Source organism: Candoia aspera, chromosome 8 (genome assembly GCF_035149785.1).
Source record: "Candoia aspera isolate rCanAsp1 chromosome 8, rCanAsp1.hap2, whole genome shotgun sequence".
Classification (NCBI taxonomy): domain Eukaryota; kingdom Metazoa; phylum Chordata; class Lepidosauria; order Squamata; family Boidae; genus Candoia; species Candoia aspera.
The window spans coordinates 66,686,673-66,706,154 of record NC_086160.1 but is presented as its reverse complement, the minus strand read 5'-3'; the positions used below and the strand labels follow the sequence as shown (position 1 = coordinate 66,706,154).

Sequence of the window (19,482 nt, the reverse complement as noted above, 5' to 3'; positions counted from 1 at the left end):
TATTCGTTATGAACGATTATTATATTTTTTTAGGCTTTGTATATGGAGATGCAGAAAGCACCATGGAAGCAGCATTCATACCATTCTCCACATTCAGCCCCAGAATTTCATCAAATATGCAATTTGAAAAAGAATTTACATACTGCACTAAACCATAATGAGGATTCCTTATTTGTGGTTTAACATGTGCAAACTCAGCCACTGGGGATTAGAAAGCATGGTTTACAGCTCAGAGCCAGCATGAATCCATTAATTGTAGCTCAATAAAAAAACACCCATTAACAAAATTATGGTTTGTTGTGATAGGTAAACTCTGCTTGAATTTAATCTGTGAATTCTATTTCTTGTTACTGAAATAGGGGGTAGGAAGGAGACAGTGTGCTAAAATGAGCACAGACTTGATTGAATTCTGAAAGAGTGCTGATGTAGGTTTTCTCCCTGCAGTATGGTGTGGCTTCTGAAACTGTTTGCTCTGCAGACACCTGCAGTTTTACTACTGATAGTAAAATGCACATTCCTTCAGGTGTGCCTTTGACTAGGTCGGCTGAGGGTTATAGTAGTTGAAGACCAACAGCTCTGAAAAAAAAGACGTGTTGTATACTAGATCAAGGTGATAAGGCCGGAAGACAAAAAGGAAAGGGAGATATCCCTGACTAACTTTTAGGGTCATTCTGTTGAGAGCAATGACTCCCTCTTTTCCTACACACAGAAATGCAATGAAGCCGTATCATCTTGGAGAAGTTTGGGGAAGTGTATTTCAGATAATGTTCTTGCTGTTAATACTCTCATTGAGAGGTTTCAATGAAAAGAAAGAATCGCCTACTTTGGCCAAGGAACAACTAATTTTGAAATCCTGCACTGTAGAAGTTCTGAAGAAGTTTTTCTTCACCTCAATTCATGGTTCCTATCTAACTGTGCTGGAAGACGTAAGAGTAGAAATGTAAAAATAAAATGGCGGCAGTTGGAGTACAGTCCATCTGCCATCTTCCACTCTTCCTGGATTCACAATAAGAAGACAACACCGCCCCTATCTTGGAGTTGTCCTCCAGCCACTCAATACCAATCTGATCTGCATGGTCCTGAGGAGGGAGGGTAAGGAGACCCACTGTCCATCCCTCTAATTTTTGTTATTGTCAGCAGCCATCTGGCTCTGAGGACTTCTAGAGATCAATGCATCCAGGCCAACAAGGGGGATAGTAAATGTCCAGCTGAAAGCAGGAGATGCTGTGTGGTAGTTGGGAGGGTAGTGGATGGGGCTAGGCCTTATTTGATGCCACTCACTATCTGACATCTGATTGCTGACATCTATTTGCCTAATAATAGAGCTGGTTGACATTCTCCCTAAAAACCAAATTTATAGGCTATTAATCAAAACTGCTACATTTACAGCTATAGAGGAAATCAAAGGCATGGCAGGACTTTTTTCCTTTGCTTAAAACTAGTATTATTATTGAAATGGTCACAGTGGGCACTGGCTAATAAGCAACCCCGACGTGGCCCTATTTTTGGCAGGACAGGAGATTAGGTTATTTGACAAGGCCCACCTTAATGTGCTTTACCTGCATCAGATAGATAGGTACCAAAGGAAACAAAACACAAAGAGATCAGAAAAGGAAAAAAAAAAACCTGATTCTTGGCAGGTAAGGAGCAAGGACAACAAGGTCAGGCAAATTTTCTGTACTTTGTCGTCACTGGGAACGTGACTTGGCCTAGCAGAGTTGGTGATTCACTGCTGAGCCATTTATAAATCAATTCCTTTTAGACATTGGGTGGATCTGCTAACAACATAGCCCTACATGTATTGATGTGGAAGTAAATCCTACTGCTTTCACTGGGACTCACTTCCAGGTAAATAAGTACAGGGTTACATACGCAGCTTTTAACAGATCGGTTGCAAATGGAAGATACCTGCCTCTCGCTGCAGAAAGTTTTTTTGTCCTAAGAACACTCTGCAGGTTGAATCAGGATGAATAAGGTTAGATTTCAAATCCCAGCATTTGAAGCTGGGCAGGATAGGGATTGTGAGTTTACATCTTGGGGAAGTCTTTTCTGTAGTCCAGACAATGAATCTGCCAAGCATCCTAATTGTTTTGTCTACCAGGAAAGGGCATTGGTCTTAGTCCCTACATAGGCAGTAGGATGTGGAGGTGATGGCACTTCACCTAAGCCTTCACTCTGATAGATAAGAGGAAATCTTTTCCCACTGAGAAATCATGACCTCCCCACCTTCCACTCAGGGTATAATCTTTTTTTTTTCCCCCAAGAGGGAATACTGAATAACATCAGTAAAGGAATAGGTCTGTTACCATGCATTAAAACGTGCCTGAGACCAAAGGGGACAAAGGGTTCAAAAGCAAGGTTACAAGAGGTTCTTGGGTTTTTTAAGCCACACCTTGTTCACGCCATGCTTAACATACAAACAGCAGCAGATGCTTTAGTCATGCACACACACTTCTGTTCAGCCCCTGGTGGGGAAATTGCATGTTTAAACGGCTTTCTAAACCGCCTTGGCATTTCGGTGCAACTGGAAACACTTCCTTATCCATGAATATAAACTGATGTATTGGGTCACCTGCCAAATATATTTTGCCTGGTTAGAATTAGGACATTTAAAAATAAATAGCCTAAAGACAGACTTCAGAGAGGTGGGCAAATCATGACTCTGAAATCACTTACGCTATCATATTACACTGATGAAGTGGGGGTGGGGGCAAATTACCAAACCCTAACTGGTTTCTTGCCGATTTTTGGTAAGAAACAAAGGGGAAAAAAGATATGCTGAGACATCAAATAGTCTTCTCATACCTAAAACTGGAAAAAAAGGTAAGAATATCCCAAACTAACCTTTAAAAATCACTGCCACCCACTTGCACAGCATTATGACATATCTTTGGCCCCCTTGGTGGTCTCACTCACAAAATACAACCAAAAACTACAGCAGCCACCAAAAAGGCGCCCACCTGGCTTCAAGAAAGGGTATGTCTTCCAGGAACTATACATTTCTGCAAATAGAAAAAAAAAAACCCAGCTGCTTTGCATAGATATTTTATATAAATGTTCCGAAACTTAGTGCCCTCCAGGTATGTTGGGATTGCTATTCCCATCACTTCCAGCCAGGGCAGCAGGATAAGGAGGGGTGTTTATAACATGGGTGCAAGCACAAAAATAAGGTACAGCAAGAATGCCACTCCAAGAACCTATAGAACAGTGTTTCTCAACCTCAGCAACTTTAAGATGTGTGGACTTCAACTCCCAGGATTCCCCAGCCAGCATTGCTATAGAGAGAGAATATCTTGGAGGGCCAGAGAAGTTTAGCAATTAGACAAGGATGTGAAAGATCCTGCCTCTAAATCCCAGTCAGAAGTGAAGCTCATTACATTCTATGGGATCAGTTGCGGGCTGGGCTCACACGTCATATTGAAGTAGTTGTGAGCCCAATCACGCTGGCTCTGTTAACAGATCATGGTTAAAATAAAACTGGTTTAGCATGATGCATGAACCGGCTACTATCCCATGGTTTGGTCCACCTCTTGGGGTTAGCAAAAGACATCTACATAATGCCCTAAACCTCCTGGAAGGAAGGATGGGAACAACATGTCAACAATGAAAGGAGCAGTGTGCTCATGTCACTGCAAGGATTCATGGCTGTTAAGCCACAGATTGCAAACAAGAGCTAAACACTCCTGGGATGCAGCAAAAATAGACGAACAGCCAGATTCCCTTCCACAGTTTCTCGAACCAGACAGCTAGTTGTTCTTACAAGCTGCTGATTTAGAGCTGCCAATTCCTCCTGACAGGCACAAATACATTGACTGTCTTTTGGCGAGCAACCCTACAATGCCCTTTATCTGATAAAGTCATGGAAGCTGCTCTTCTAAAAGTGAGAATATTCTGTAAAGAAACAGGGAGGAACGCCAATTGCACCTAGCTTAAGAGTCTCCTCTTCGTGGCCGGAAACCTACTATCTTAATTGCTCTGAACAGAATGTGAGGAAGCGTTCGACGCTGCGCAGCGTGCAAAGATGGCAACGCTTCTGCCATTGCCAAAGTGTGCCCCAGATGCTATGTCATTCACAAAACAAGATCGCCACAGACATGCGACATTAGTAAGAATAAGACAAACGGCACCCTGTTCCCAGGCCCAATGCAAAGACCCACGGCCCTTTCAAGCGCGGACCTGTTTTTTGGGAAGCGGCCAACTCACTGGTCGCAGTCTCTGTACCTGTTGGTCCAGGAGGCAATGCGTATGGCAGAGAAGATGCTGGAGCTCCTGGCCGGCCATGCTGGTAGGAGGCACCAGGAGGAGGAGGGGGAGGAAGAGAAGAACTCGGATTCAAGCTCGTTGGAGAGGCCTGGGGCTGGGCTGAGTATAAGGGAGGAGGCATGGCACTGGCAGGATTAGAGGGCATGTAAGGAGGATTGGGGGTAGGGTAGGAGGTTGAAGTAGGAGGAGCAAGAGGTGGTTGTTGCGGCTGATAGAGTGATGGTCGAAAAGTATACTGTTGGGTTGGCTGACAAGCTACATTGGAGAGGAAAGAGGAACAAATTAGTAAGAAAAACAGTTTGGATTAACAACTACAGGTAGTCCTCACTTAATGACAACTGGGACTGGAATTTTGGTCACTAAGTGATGTGGTTGTTAAGTGAATCTGACCCAATTTTATGACCATTTTTGCGGCAGTTGTTAAACAAATCACATGGTCATTAAGCGAACCACTTGGCCATTAAGCAAATAATGCGGATCCCCAATGATTCTGCTTGCAGGAAGTTGGCTGGGAAGGTTGAAAACGGTGGTCATGTGACCACAGGAGGCTGTGACGATCGTAAATGCAAACCAATTGCCAAGCGCCCAAATTGCAATCACGTGACTGAAACCCTGAACGAATGGTCATCAAGTGAGGATTACCTGTATCCACAGTTCTTTCAGATCACAGGTTTTTGAACACAGATTCCTGCTTAATGTTAAAAACCATCAGAATGAATTTTCAGACAGAATTAAAATATGCACATACACACAAGGGTACTTTACAGGTTTATATCAGCTTAGAAAACATATTAATTATCCAAGTGCTATTTTTTCCTTTAAATGCAATCATTCAAGTTGGACGTACAATTCATTATTCGGCCTACAAGCACAAAATACTTCGCCTTGCCCTGATCCCCAGAATAGAAATTGCTAGGCTGTTAAGTATTGTTACACTAATTATTGATTAGGTTGGGGAGGGGAGGGGGAGAGAAAAAGAAGAGAATCAAATGAATTCTCACTAAACTGCAACTCACTGCAAAATCTATATTCATTTTATTTAATGCCTCCAAGATGCCCTAGGGGAAAATAATCAACTGGAGCTGCAAACAGCACAGTATAATAACCAAGAAGGAAGGGAGGGAGAGGCATAGGCTGAAATCCTGGCTCAGCTAGAAACCACAAAGGATGGGCCATCTGGGCAAGGCAGCATCTGTAGTCCTTTGTCACAGTGCTGGGAAAATACAGTGAGATCAATAACTCACACGTTGTTCCTAACATAAAGTCCTGATTCTCCAGACCTCCATTCAACAGATTTTGGATGCAAAGGCCAACATTTTATTGCAGACGTCAAACCCTCTCCGACAATGGATGAAGTCCATACAAGGAACATAATTTGCTTAATTTGTGTCAGTTTACATTCTTTGCATAAATGTGCGATTAATGTTTTTACATCCTTTGCCGAACTGCACAAAGGATATACATTAGTGCACACAACATTAATAGCATCAATCTGGATTTAACAGACACTGGAGTTTAACGGACATCCTTCCCTCCAAGTAGCCCACCAAACTGAGGCTTGGCTTGGTGGTCATTAATTAAAAACATGCCCTGCTTTTTCTCTTCACATCTGAAGTTACATAGCAGCCTTCTTCCACATAGTACCCTGGAGGCATGTTGGATAGAAACTTTATTAAACCTAGTGATTTGGCAAACTGGCTGGGAATGGGATTTATAATCTAAGGTGGTGTTTCTCAACCTTGGCAGCTTTCAGATGCGTGGACTTCAACTCCCATGCTGGCTGGGGAAGTCCAGGAGTGGAAGTCCACACATCTGAAAGCTGCCAAGGTTGAGAAACGCTGGTCTAAGGCATCTGGAAAGCGCTGTTTGTTAAGGAAGAGCTCTGTACAATTTATTCCACTGACAGGAAAGGCCGCAGCAGAATGCTCAGGTCCCTTTTACTCTCCAAGCACTGTCCAAGAAGCAGAACACATTATACAATACATTATAGCAGAAGCTGGAACAATTTATCCTTATTCACTTCTGCTACAGAGATCACACTTTCAAGGAATACCAATAGTAACAAACAGCTATAGCACAAAAGAAGAATGAAACAGGAAAGCTCCCTTTTTAATAAATCAAGAACAATTATCTCCCACCTCCTCACTTTTTTGGAGAAGAGAAAGGGTTAACTCCCCTTTGATTACACTGGGGTTAGACTGCCTGGCACCAGATAACGTTATAGGTAGTCCTCACTTAACAACCATTCATTTAGTGATGGTTTGGACTTAACAACCGTGCTGGGAAAACCGGCTTGTGATCAGTCCTCACGCTTACGGCTGTTGCAGCATTCCCACAGTCACATGAGCATGATTTGGGTGCTTGGCAATTGGTTTGCATTTATTTATTTATTATTTATTTTCTATCCCGCCTTTATTATTTTTATAAATAACTCAAGGCGGTGAACATACCTAACCCTCCTACCTCCTCCTATTTTCCCCACAACCACCACCCTGTGAGAGAAAGCGACTGGCCCAAGGTCACTCAGCCGGCTTTCATGCTTAAGGCGGGACTAGAACTCTCAGTCTCCTGGTTTATGACCATTGCAGCGTCCTGCAGTCATGTGATCACCACTTGCTACCTTCCCGGCCATCTTCTGGCAAGCAAAATCAGTGGGGAACGAACACCACAAAAAGGTCATAAAATCAGGTTGGATTTGCTTAATGACTGCTCCACTTAGCAACCAAAATTCTGGGCCCAATTGTGGTTGTTAAGCGAGGACTACCTGTATCTTTAGAGAGAGGTAGTTAGATTCAAGGCAAACTAAGGCAATATATTATCCCATATTTGCTGAGCCATTTTAAAGAACCCAGCATGCGTGGTCCCTGAAAATCAAGCTAGAGAAGATTGCAGCTACTTACGCTGTGGGCATGGCTGTCTTGAGTAAAAATTGTAATCAGGATGGGCAGGCTGATGTGGTGGCATATGTGGATTCACATCCTTTTGCATAATAAACCCTGGAGGTGGTGGGGGGTTATCTCTCTGAGGAAGAAATGGGCAGGGGGAGGAACAAATACAGACGTTAGACTTAACTGGTAGCAGCAGGGAAGACCCCACATGGATTCCTGGTTTCCAAGATAAATGTTCTGAACTCACAGCAGCCATCAGCTCACACATCCTTTCTTCTACTACCCTTGGTTTCAGTGTTACAACAGGGATTTTGAATATAAAACATTCAAATCTGATTACCAAGAAGTTATAGTCTCAAGAAGCAACATTACTGAATGCATACTGATTTGATTACTGCGTTGGCCAGGGAGGGGAAGTGGATCTGTTTCAAGATTTTTATAAATGGGGATCGTTTTATAAATGGGGGACCATTTCAAGCAATCTTGGGAAAGGATGACAAGATAATTCAGGATCATCCGTGCCACACATGAAAGCTATGGGGTTGATTAGTTGAACTCCAAATGCATGGATCATCGGACATTCACCAAGTATCTTAAAATACAGCAACATCTCTTGCTGGAGGCAATAGGCAGAGAAAGCCAGGATAAGCTGAAACTCTGAAACAGCCTCCCAGATGGCCAAGAATGCATTGTGAATTCTACAGTGCATAAACAAGGAAAGAGTGCCAGGAACATGGCATGAGGTCTATAGGAGGAGAGCAGATCCTGCTCAAAGAGGAAGAATGAATGTTATACCTGTGTCTCAGAGGGAGAGGCTGCAGGAAGGCTGGGAAGGGCAGTGGGGTTTTTGTTACTCCAGGTAGTAACAGTAGGGGCAATTCTAACCTGAATTGAACAGAGAGATACCAATCATGGAAAAATAAAATAAAAATAAAAATAAAAAAAATGAAATGAAATGAAATGCCAAAAAGTTTCCAACAGCCAGAATGCTCAGGAATGCACCAAGAAACAATTTCAAGCCATTTACAGTAATTGGTTGAAGACCTTCATCATCGTAACATGCTGGGTATCAAGCAGCAACATCAAGCAGAGAAGCTAAATATCCCGGAAAGGCAGCTAATATTCACCAGAGCTGCCAACTCTGAAGAGGTATATTCATGCTATAAGGGTTAGAAGCTCATATTTTGTTTATTTTTTGATTCATTCATTCATTGATTCATTCATTCATTCGATTTCTATAGCCGCCCATCTCAGCAAGTCTGCAGCTCAAGTTATGTATCCTCTCCCACTAGCAAAGGGAAGCAGCAAGCTAGAGTCTTCATGCTAAATAACGCACAAAGAGAATTAGACCAAAAGGTCTTGCTAATGTCAGAAGAGTTTGAAAACTTAATCCTTCCATGCTTTCTTTGGAAAGGAACTTCTGTTGTGAGACCTTAATACAGGAGCGAACACACAGCACTGTGATGTATAAGGAAAGGTACTGGCAGGGATTAGGGATTGTTCATGCAAAACTCAGGAAGATGACAGCGGGGTGTTCTATGTCCACCACAATTGCTAGACTGGGAATCTAGTATTAAGACATGGGGCAAGTGAAAAAAGCCATAGATGCTCGATAAAGTTGCTAAATGAGGTTAGGTAATTAAAAGAGACAAAAAGGAAACATTTGGGTGTAACTCAAGAGCAAATGTTATGTATCCTAATGCATTTGTTCTCCTGGGCTAAAGACAAAACTCAAATCCATCAAGTAAAACTATGCTCATCTTCAAAAACAAAGCATATTCCCCCTTTCTGTAAGGTAACATTTCATACAGCACTGCAACATTTCGTTTGCAGAATAATGGTCTAGATATAGACATAATGGGACAACTGGCAATGTGCAGAAGCCTCTACACTTGCTGGAAATTGGTGTTCTGCTTTCCCACCAATTTGTGGCAGGAAGCACAAGAACACTAGTATAAATCCTAAACAAGGCTTTGCACAGTGAAAGAAAAGAATAAAATCTAATCCCATATCCCACCCCACCCGAAAAACTGGGAAAAGAAAATCCTGACCTGTTTACCTGCGCAACACAGCCTCCCCATTTTCCACCACAGCAACACCCACTCTAAGTCTCGCCCCATCAAAAATATTAAGAGTGGCCTCTGGACATCAAAGGTTGCCTATCTTACCTTTATAGACTTTTATTTTGCCATCCAAACCAATCCTTAGCAAACAAAAAACAAAAAAACCCCACTAACTTTTCCTGAGCTGCTCAGTATTTTTTCTGTTAAGACCGAACGCCCAGACAGTCCCTTTCCCTGTCTTTCTCATATTCCAACAACCAGCTGATTCCCATCAATAATAAATATATTCTTCTGTCTTAGGACTGCTATTAATTGTGACCACATTTAACAACTGACTGTTTGATTCATATGCAGTTGTTTGCTCCTCCAGCAGCCGTATGCTGATCAAAGCTCTTCAGAAGCAATGCTGGCTTTCACTATAGATATGGCTGCTTGCAAGAATCATGGTCTCCTGCACCAAGAGATTCTTGGTCTTCTGATCAAATGGTGCAACACAATTAAGTGAGTCGAGGGGAGAAAAGGGGAACTTGGATAATCAAGGATGGGCAACTTCCTCACAGCCGTAAGTTGCAGTTAAAAAAAACAAAAAAACTAGGGAGCCTACATGGGCTAAAGGGAGCAGATCCAGAGATGATAATGTTGAAGCACATGGGAGCAAAATATTCTGCCTCTTTTTTAAAAAAAATTGGAGGGATTTTAAGAAGTAAAACAAGAGCTTTAAGTCTCCGTAAGAAGATACCCAGTTATCACCTTAACAGCCCCACTGCTCACTATTTTGACCCCAAAAGAGACTGGTGTCAAACTGGTGTTCCAAATTGATGTAGGAGGCTGGATATGGCTTCTGTCTTATGTCCACATGTCTGGAGGTGAATGAGGAAAGAAAATAGGATGTTTCTCAGGAATCAATACCATATCCAAGCCCAATTATTAGGGGGAATGAAGCAATAGGAAAACCTGTAAGTTTCACTCTCCCCATCCATAAAATAACTTTATAACTAGCTTATAGAAAGAAACCTATTAAACCGTTGATCAACAATCAGCCCACAAGAACACTCATGCTGGTCATTTGCGTCCTGAAAGAAATGAGTCATCCCTTTTTCACTTTAGGAGCCTTTCCTTGTTCCGTGCGATAGAGATTATTTACAAATCTGGTATAAATGTATAACATTCACTGACTTCAGTCTGTTGTAAGAGGATAATGGGAATTGTAATCCATCCAGAGGGTCCCCAGGTGGAAACGGTTGAGCCAGGTGACAAGCCTGCTCTAACATTTTTGGGACAAGAAGTCTGCTTGGAAAATGACAACTTGCAACGCTAAGCTTTATTAAAACTGGAAGACCCAGAGGGGAACTTAAAGCAACAAATGGAGAAGGGGGAGATCTTCCAGGCATCAGCTGGGGGTAGAACACGTTAGTATTCCAAAGAGCATTTCACATCAGGAAGACCTTGACTAGCCACTGCATGAAACCTCAAGCAGCTTTGTAGGCAAGATCTGCAAAAGCACTTCCTGGAACGAGAGGACAAGGAGCATCTCTCCAAACTGAAAAAGGTACAACAGGCTCTTACTCAAGAGCTTTCAAGGGACATTTCTGGGTAATGCTGAACAGAACATCATGCAAACACACTCAACGTCATTTCAAATACTGTAGCCACCAGCTTAAGGGCAGCAGCTGAAAATGTGCTTTACCTGCTGATAATATTGTGGAGTTGGGGCTTGTGGCATCTGCATCTGGCCAGCAGCAGACCCACTCCTTCCCTTGGCTGCTGGCTGCCTCTCATAAGGTGCTGTGGGTGCCTCTGGGCCCCTGGGAAGCTCCCCCTGAGCTCTACAGATTCTGTCCCGTAGCACCACGATGTTGGGCTGCAAACCACACAAAACCCAGTTAAGCACACTCACAGGACGTATTAGCCCAGATCTACCAAGAATACATGTCGCGTTATCATAAAAGCCACAGAAGTGGTGGAACAGAAACAAGAAGGCAATGGACTCACAGTAACCTGTTGGAGATGGCTGACCGAGCCTCTGCCCTAAAAGGCTAAATTCAGTTGTGTGTTCTAATCTAGCAGAAGGCAAAAGAAGAAAATACACATAAGTACGGTGAAGTCCTTTTACCTGGTTGGTATTAGCTGGAAGGAAAGCTAAAGCTGCAGCAATGCTGCCTTGTGAAGCCAAAAGGTTGGCATATTGGCTCATCTTTTCAGCCAGCAGAGCTCCGACAGCGTTGGCATCCATCACCTGTGTCTGCTTGACCGCCTTACGCAGAATGACCACTTTTTCAATGAGATCCTAGAAGGTTGAAATGGAAGGAGAAAGAAAAGGCAAAGGAGACCAAGCTTGCATCTGAGACCGAATGATGCAAATAACTAAAGCTGGAAGGGGTGGCGTTCACAATCAGTTTTGCATTCCCTGTGCTCTGACTCATTCTGTAAGCTTATGGCTGCCTTGTTTTTCTCTTTATAAAAGGCCTGATCCCAAGAAATTGTTGAAGCTCACTAGATGGGGGCAATCTCTCGTGACAAATCCGCTTCCTTGCCACTGATCTTGTAAGATTTTTATGCCATTTTAGAAAAACAGTTTATTTTTCATTTAGTTCGGGGAGGGTTGCCCATCTTTGCTTTATATAGTACTTCTGCGGCAACCACCCACACATCAAGTCATTTCAAAGTGGGAAACCAGACAGACTGCAGTGGCCGCACCTCAGCCCTCTCTTCCACAGAAGTACCTGCTTGCATTCCAGGGGGAAGGAAACGGGGACCCTTTCTTGCCAAAAGCTGTAGACTTTAGAAGGAGGTTGATTGTACCGTGTATCCCCCAAGGACTGGACCAAAAGGGAACTGACAAATAAAGGGCCTAACCTGAAGAGAGAGCGGACTGTTTCCATCCTGGGCTTTAGTCCAGCAGGCAACCAACTTCTCCACGTTCCCGGCACAAATGTAACACAGGCAAGCCTGAGTTTGCAAAAGGCTGTCCCCCTCATTTTCGAGCCTCGCGCCCAACAAATCTAGTTAGGAAGATGCACAGGAAGATGCACACAGTATCAATGGGGACCAAAGTAACCACAGAACGAATTGATCCCAATCATCAGAAAGGGCTGGAGGCTCATGTACGCCCTCCCTCCCATTTTCTGCTTCCCTGTTTCCATTCACTGGTGCTGTATCCTCTAAACTACTCTGAAAGTTGAGCTGCTGAGGGCCTCCAACACTTCCAGGCCTCACTGCCTCTACCAGCTCCAGTGTTGCCACTGCTCCGCTAGCCACCAAGCAGCTGATCGGCGTGCCAGGTATTCCTTTGCAGCCCACAATTAACTTGAATTTATCAATGTGACCATTTCCCTATGCAAATCATGCTGGCCTGCTCTCCGTGCTGTTTGCTGTAAGACGGCATAGCCGAGACCAGCAAACAGAGAAGAGCCTGAACACGCAAGGCAGAAGAGAGGAGAGCACCTTCCGATAAACTGAAATATGATCCTGGAATGAGAAGTGGGTTAATGAAAATCTAACCACAAAGAGTTGTAACATCGTCTGGCCTAGCATAAGCCAACCCAAGAGCTAAGGTTTTGCCTACTGTACAACTGGACAACCTCCTTCCAGTTCTACGTTACAACTGCAGTGAAGAAAGAAACCACGGTTTGCCTGCTGTGGTAAATCTAACAGGAAATTGAGGACAGAATCAGCATGTAGGAGGGAAAAGAAGCAGGAAAGATGAAATGCAATGAGCTTGGGGTGCATTTCCTAATCCCCATGGTTTCATTTTGGAGGGCTGTCTGCATAACATCCGAGGGGTAGTGGAGAATGTCTGTAAGATGCTGCACTCTCTCTAAAAGCATTAAACAGAACATTCTGAATTACTCTCATCAGACTATTAATTTTTTAGCTACAAATGGGAACTGTGTCTGTCTTCCAAACTGTGCTCCTGTGCACTGATCCCAAAATAAAGCTGATCAAGATCCAGAATGCTTTCTCATTAAGTCGCTAGAAAGGAACAGCTTTTACAGGGAGTTCCCTGCTGCTGCATTCTGATCTACAATTTTTAAGAGCCTAATCCTGCTACAATTTCCTTTCAGAGTCTGGACAGCGTGCCTATGCTTTTAAATATTAATTATCCAATATTAATCAGTATCAATGCTCCTTCCTGTCAGAGACAAATAGAATGCCATTAGTAATTGGGAGGGTTTCGAATATGATGCCCATAAAAACTGGAGCACTATTTTTACCTTCAGACGTGAAACCTGAGTGCCCAAGTTGAATAAATTATTTGGTAAAGGAGATGTGCCCAGGTATTACTTCCCTGAACTGAAAACATTATTTATATGTATGTATGTATGCATGCATGTGCCTATGTATATGATGGGGAGGGGAGTACTTAGAAACATTAATGCCCATTTAGCTTACCACAAAGAGCTGCAAATTCATCTGGTCTAGCGTAAGTCAACACAGCTGCTAAGGCCTCTTTCCAGTTTTGCAAATCACATGATTGGACAATCTCCTTCCAGTTCTTGGTTACAACAGCAGTGATGAGCTGCAATTGGGGGATGGGGGGACACACATACACACTTCAGTAGCATCTTCAAAATGCCCTCTCCCAAAGTTGAGCATTTTACTGAGCACTGAGACGCAGAATACATAAAAAACCCTTCCCCAAACTGGTATCCTCTGGATGCGTTGGGACGGCACCCCAGAATTTGGCCATCACTGGCTTCAAATGCTGGGCACCGAGTCCCAGTGCGCATGGAAAGGTTCTGTAGAATGCATTTCACAATCAGATTTCATTGTGCTCATGCTGTGCACTGAGCTGGTTCCAGGGTTAGTCATATTTAGAAGAGATCCATTGAAATCAAGACATCCACAGTCACGCCCAACCCAAGTCCCCTGTTTTCAACAGGTCTACATTAGGAACGACCAAGTCTGGAACCAACGTTGATACTCGCTTCTCCTGTTGCCACAGTAATATTTTTGCCGCAGTGTATTTCCATTGGCCACCTGGATCTCCATGTCTAGTAAAAGGAGATGGTAAGGATCTCCCTACCTCCCAACTGACTGAGAGTAGCACTTCACAATAGAAGGGGGGAAATCACATTTTAAAACTTTATTGGACTGGTACATGTATAATAAGGCCAATCAATGCTTAAGATACCAGGAGCAGAAGGTGGCACCTTATATTTCTCTCCCTCCCTAAACTACCCCTCTTAATTTTAATTCAGATGCATACTGACATTAGGAGTGGGTGTTGGTGCCTTCAAGTCAGTGTTGACTCCTGGCGATTGCCTAGACTAGTTCCTGCAATTTTCTTGGCAAGGTTTTTCGGAAGTGGTTTGCCCTTGCCTGCTTCCTAGGGCTGACAGAGAGTGACTGACCCAAGGGCACCCAGCTGGCTTCGTGTCTAAGGCGGGACTAGAACTCACGGTCTCCCAGTTTCTAGCCTGGTGCCTTAAACACTAGACCAATCTGGCTCTTGACATTAGTATTAACCAGGGTTAAAACAGTTGGGAAGGGCTTAGGTGGTGATGGGGGAAAGAACCCTATAACTGCACACTCCATTCATTACTAGTCCTGTTTTGTAAATGCTGACCACAATATAAAACTTTGACACAAAACCAAAATTATATAATATATCCTTTGGTAAATACATACCTGCTTAGCTGTTCTCTGGATTACCTAAGTTTTTTATCATCAACTGGTTTTTTTTGGGGGGGGGAGGAGTAAGATAATCAAAAGGTTTGCCAATATGTAATTTTGTCCTTGCCTCCTGATTTTAAAAGTCCACATACCCTGGTAATTTTGCCTCTTGTTTTTGCAAAATACTTCTTCTGCGTCTTGGACAACAGTTCCTGGCCACCAGCTATAGCAAGAATAATGGCATCCGCCATGCGATTGTCATGGAGGCAAAGGTCAACAGCGCTTTCAAAGTTACCCGTCAGCAAAGCCTGAGTGATCAAACCATCAATGTCTGAGTTAAGGAGAACAAACAAACAAAGAAGATGGTCACTACCATCGTAATCTTATAATCAAGTGTAGAAGATTAACTCAGTTTAGCAACCTGAGATATATGTAAAAAAAACTTTTTTTACCTCCAGTGACAGAAATGTTAAAGGTTTCATCTGTGGGCAGCAGTGAATCAGCCTTGGCATGTTTACTCTGATAGGGAGAAATAATGCAGTTTAGTGTAGTTTCAGAACATGTTATTTAAATGCATTCTAATCATAACATGCTTTATACTGGGAAGCATTAAGATATAGCAGCACTGAAATGAGAACTGCCCCTTAACAGTAATTCCTTTTATCCTATTCACTATGATGAGAAATCGCATACTGACATCTGTATCCCTGCACTTATTCACCCTGGGAATGAGTGTGACTTACTTCTGAGCAAACAGGCGTAACACGGGGCGGATAATCATTTGACAAAACTGCCTTATCATCAAATTGACATAGTGAAAGAGCTATAAAGGTACAAACTGATGGCACACACTGATGTATTTAGTGACTTTTCTAAGATTTCTTGTGCATGGTGCGTACAAAATACATGCCAGCTTTATAACATATATTCCCAAAAAATCCAATCATAGTAGGCAACTTCCTGGAAGCAGGGATGGTGCGAAGTCAAGCATGGCTATACTCTGAAGGTAAGTCGAATATTTTCTCAGTTTAAAGACAGTCCCAGACAGAGACAAATGGAAACACAATCCCCGTGATTCCATCATATTCAGTGTAAGGGGGAAATCTAGATTCCTTGCACACAGCAGCCAATATTCTGAATTGGCTGAAAATCTACAGCCGAGTCCATACATCTGATGCCATGGTACTTTCTCTGTTCTGCTTCCTGAAAAGAAGGCCTGGAAGCTTCATTCTTCCTTCCTGCTAATCCAGTAGGGAGACAGGAGAGAGGCAATTCAGTGAAAGGAATCTCCAGGCATTCTCACATCCTGGTGTCACAGAGCTCCCAAGAGCGACAAAGTAGGAATTAAGAAACACGACCAGGCCTGTAGTCCAGGTGGGGTGTTTCCTCCCACAGCATATGTGAATAACTTATATTATGTGGCATGTTTATTCAAGCTGCAAAATTCCACATTTGCTGGAAAATATTTAGCGTATGGAACATACAGCCTTGCCACAGTTCTTCAGGACTTTATCCTACTCAGTCTCTCTCTCCTGCTGGCATTCATCTCTATATAATATGACACTATCTGTCAGTTATTGACATGAGGACATAGATACACGCAAAAGCAAACAAGTTAGTTGGGAGTCAATGCAAAATCACCCACGTTTACTACAAATGCAAGTTAGTTTGCATGTTTAGCACAAAAGAGAGTGAATACCTCTGCCAACAGCTGATCCTTAGCAGCTAGACCCTCTCCACCATCAGTCTGTGCAAGCTGGTCAGGTTCCTCATGAGCCTTTCTCACAGATACGAAGAGGATGTTTCAAAGATTAAAGTAAAGAAACCAACTGTTTAACCAATGCAGTTAAGCTAGCCCCAAACAGCCCCTAGATTTCTCCAAAAGGTCTAATGTTAGTAAACCTCGAGTTACAGCAACAAGGAGAAGAAACCATATTTCCTTTCTTTCACCATCTCCCTTTCTGAATGGTCAGAATATCTACTGCTTGTCAAAATATAACAGGGGACCTCCAAGCTACACCAACATAGAAGCAATGTGAGGCAGTGTGGCAGAAGCTCTAGTTAGGGACAAGAGACTTGATGACTTTGGAACACGAGAAAACAAGTGTATGAGTGCCAGTTAGTTTGAAAGGAATGAGGACTTGTTAGTGGAGTAAAACTTAGCTTCTGCATGCTGGAAGTTTGGCAAAACTTGTATGACCTTTCGTACTATCTGTTGTTCAGTTATTGATTTGCAAGCATTTCTAGGCTTCCCAGTTCAAGTGACTCCTGTCAGTTTCCAGTAATACAGTTGAAAAGGTAATAAGCTTTCTAGGCTGCTCAAGAACTGATAGCAAGAAGATATATTTGTGCACATGAGATTCAGCAGACCTGTCATGTGGAGAAGCACTGTCAGGCGGGCATTTTCCTCAGTGCAGAAAATCTCAAGGTCCATGAAATGAGAGACTAAAATAAAGTGATGCTGTCTTGCACAGGATCCTCTAGAACAGTGGTTCTTAAACTGTTTGACCCAATTACCCCTTTTCCTCACCTTTGAGTGCCATTTCCCCCACAAAAAAAGACTCCACTGTTTTTCACAAGTGTCTCAACAACAGCAGTCCCAAAATGGATCCTCAATTCACAAACAAGCAATTACAAACTGTTCCATTGCCCCCGGGATATGCCCAAATTTCCTCCTGGGGGGTAACTACCTCCAGTTTAAGAACCATTGCTCTAGAACATCCTTTGCCTACTTGGCACCCTACAAATGCGTCAGTCTATAGCTCACCTAACATGGATACGTATGAAGGGAATTGTAGTCTAGCATATATACAGGGTGCCAGATTGAAGGCTTTTTCACACTGAGACAAATCTGGGGTTGACAACACAGACTGGATTGGGGCTAACAGATTCTGCTAAATGGTCAAGAAACCCATCAGTAACTCTTTTGTGCCGCCCCCTCCACTTTCAGAGGTTCGGCTGCTTGAGAGACCATGTGGCCTTTCCTGAATGTTTCGCAGGTGTGCAAACACAGGCTTGTTTCAAAGATAATCTCAATACACTTTTCCCCTGTATTGGATTATGAAGTTGGCTTTTGCTATGTTATGATTCCTGCTGCTCTGTCTCATTTATTTACTTTGCTATTCTAAAATTTAGTTTTCAACTCTGCTGTTGTTATGCACACATCTGGGGAGAAAAACAAAGTAGAGACTGAGATAATCTAAAATATGTAATCTATAAAATGTAAAAAAAAAACTAATTTAAGATAAATACAAAGCAAAAAAAAATCAAAATTAAGTACTGCTGTAGAAAATAGAAAACATGCCATAAAAGAGGTGGAAAAGAAGAAAAGGAAAAAGTTAGACCGTGGTTGCAACGGAACAACAAGGAAACACTATGGTATAAGTCTGGGAGCCAAATTGGGACTCAGGGAGACGTTCAGAGGAGAACAGCAAGAGGACGCACGGCTCAGCTTGAGACAATATTTAATTTCTGCAGAGGAGGAACAATAAAAATGATGGCTGTTTAAGTCTTTGAAGTGATTCATGCTGCAGATGGACCTGTGCATACTCTGTGCAAACTCATAGTCTAGAGTGGCACTAACAAATTGCAATGAGTACTGAGTCTTCCATACAGCCCCTCGTAGAGGTCACTGTGGATGTTTTCCCTTAATGTGTCTTGCGTTGTCAGGATTATTTTAAATTCTTATTTTTCACCGTATAAGCACTGGGCTGCCACAAAGTCACTGTGAAAGGGTGCTACTTTCCAAACTTCATCAAACTTCCAAGAAAAAAAATGTTGCACTGGATTTTTTTTTTTTTTACCTCATCTTGATCTCTGCCCTGAGGACTCTCTTTAGTAAGAGCTGAAGTAATCTAAGGAAATAAAACAAATGACATAATATTTATTTTGCAGAATGAAGCCAATTTTAGTTTGCCTATTTAAAAAAAAACAGGCAAAAAGATTAAATATTTTCAATTTATCTGAAGTCAGATTTTGAGTGATGATACTGAAATAATAAAAGCGATACTAAAAATGTGATTATTTTTTTCTTCTTCTTCCCTCCTCATCCTCCTATCCTTGTGTGTTAGTTAACCCTGGTGAGTGATATATTCAAGCGAGAAACATCCATGGATGTCTGCATTATTCAGATACTCTAGAGCCTTTTTCAATTGAGAGAGATCATGATTGAAAAAAAACCCATCTTTTTTGCACAATGCTAGCATTAGCAGCAGGAGGATTTTTTTACGCGCTGTGACTCAGGTGCCCACCTGCTGTTTTGCTGCTGTTGTAATGCTGTAAAACATGGAGTGTGTAGGTTAGAAGTGAATTGTATCGTGAAGTTTTCACACGTTTTCCAATTTTTAGGCAAGGATTCCCTGAATTATTTAAAAAATATTTCAAGGGTTCTTACAGTGTAAAAAAGGTAGGGAAAGGCTGCTTTAGACTAAGAAACTATCTGTAAAAAAGAGAGTGATGTGTCAAGCAATTATTAGGAATTTCATTAATTCCTAGTAATTCCTGTCATTAATCAAAGAACACACTCTTTAATATTATTGGGCAGTGAAAGGCTAATTCTTGCCCTAAGCATTTCCTACCCATATTCCCATAATTTTTTCCAAACCAAACCCAAATGGCAATTAATATATATGGAACATTTCTAACATAGTTTT

General features: G+C 42.4%; 1 protein-coding gene across 11 annotated transcripts in view; it reads right to left on the bottom strand.

Annotated features, from left to right (window-relative positions):
* The window catches only part of SEC31A (SEC31 homolog A, COPII coat complex component), a 48,430-nt gene that overhangs the window by 12,194 nt on the left and 16,754 nt on the right, over positions 1 to 19,482 (bottom strand). For 2 of the 11 annotated variants that reach the window (XM_063309994.1, XM_063309995.1), the window contains 11 exons: positions 18,634 to 18,684; positions 16,530 to 16,607; positions 15,283 to 15,349; positions 14,983 to 15,161; positions 13,607 to 13,733; positions 12,071 to 12,216; positions 11,328 to 11,501; positions 10,902 to 11,075; positions 7,947 to 8,036; positions 7,164 to 7,284; positions 4,177 to 4,518 (listed from right to left, as the gene is read on the bottom strand). In XM_063309994.1, coding sequence (XP_063166064.1) covers positions 4,177 to 4,518; positions 7,164 to 7,284; positions 7,947 to 8,036; positions 10,902 to 11,075; positions 11,328 to 11,501; positions 12,071 to 12,216; positions 13,607 to 13,733; positions 14,983 to 15,161; positions 15,283 to 15,349; positions 16,530 to 16,607; positions 18,634 to 18,684 — 1,549 coding nt within the window. The remainder of the gene's footprint in view (positions 1 to 4,176; positions 4,519 to 7,163; positions 7,285 to 7,946; positions 8,037 to 10,901; positions 11,076 to 11,327; positions 11,502 to 12,070; positions 12,217 to 13,606; positions 13,734 to 14,982; positions 15,162 to 15,282; positions 15,350 to 16,529; positions 16,608 to 18,633; positions 18,685 to 19,482) is intronic. The other 9 variants (XM_063310000.1, XM_063310005.1, XM_063310001.1 and 6 more) reach the window with 7 other exon arrangements.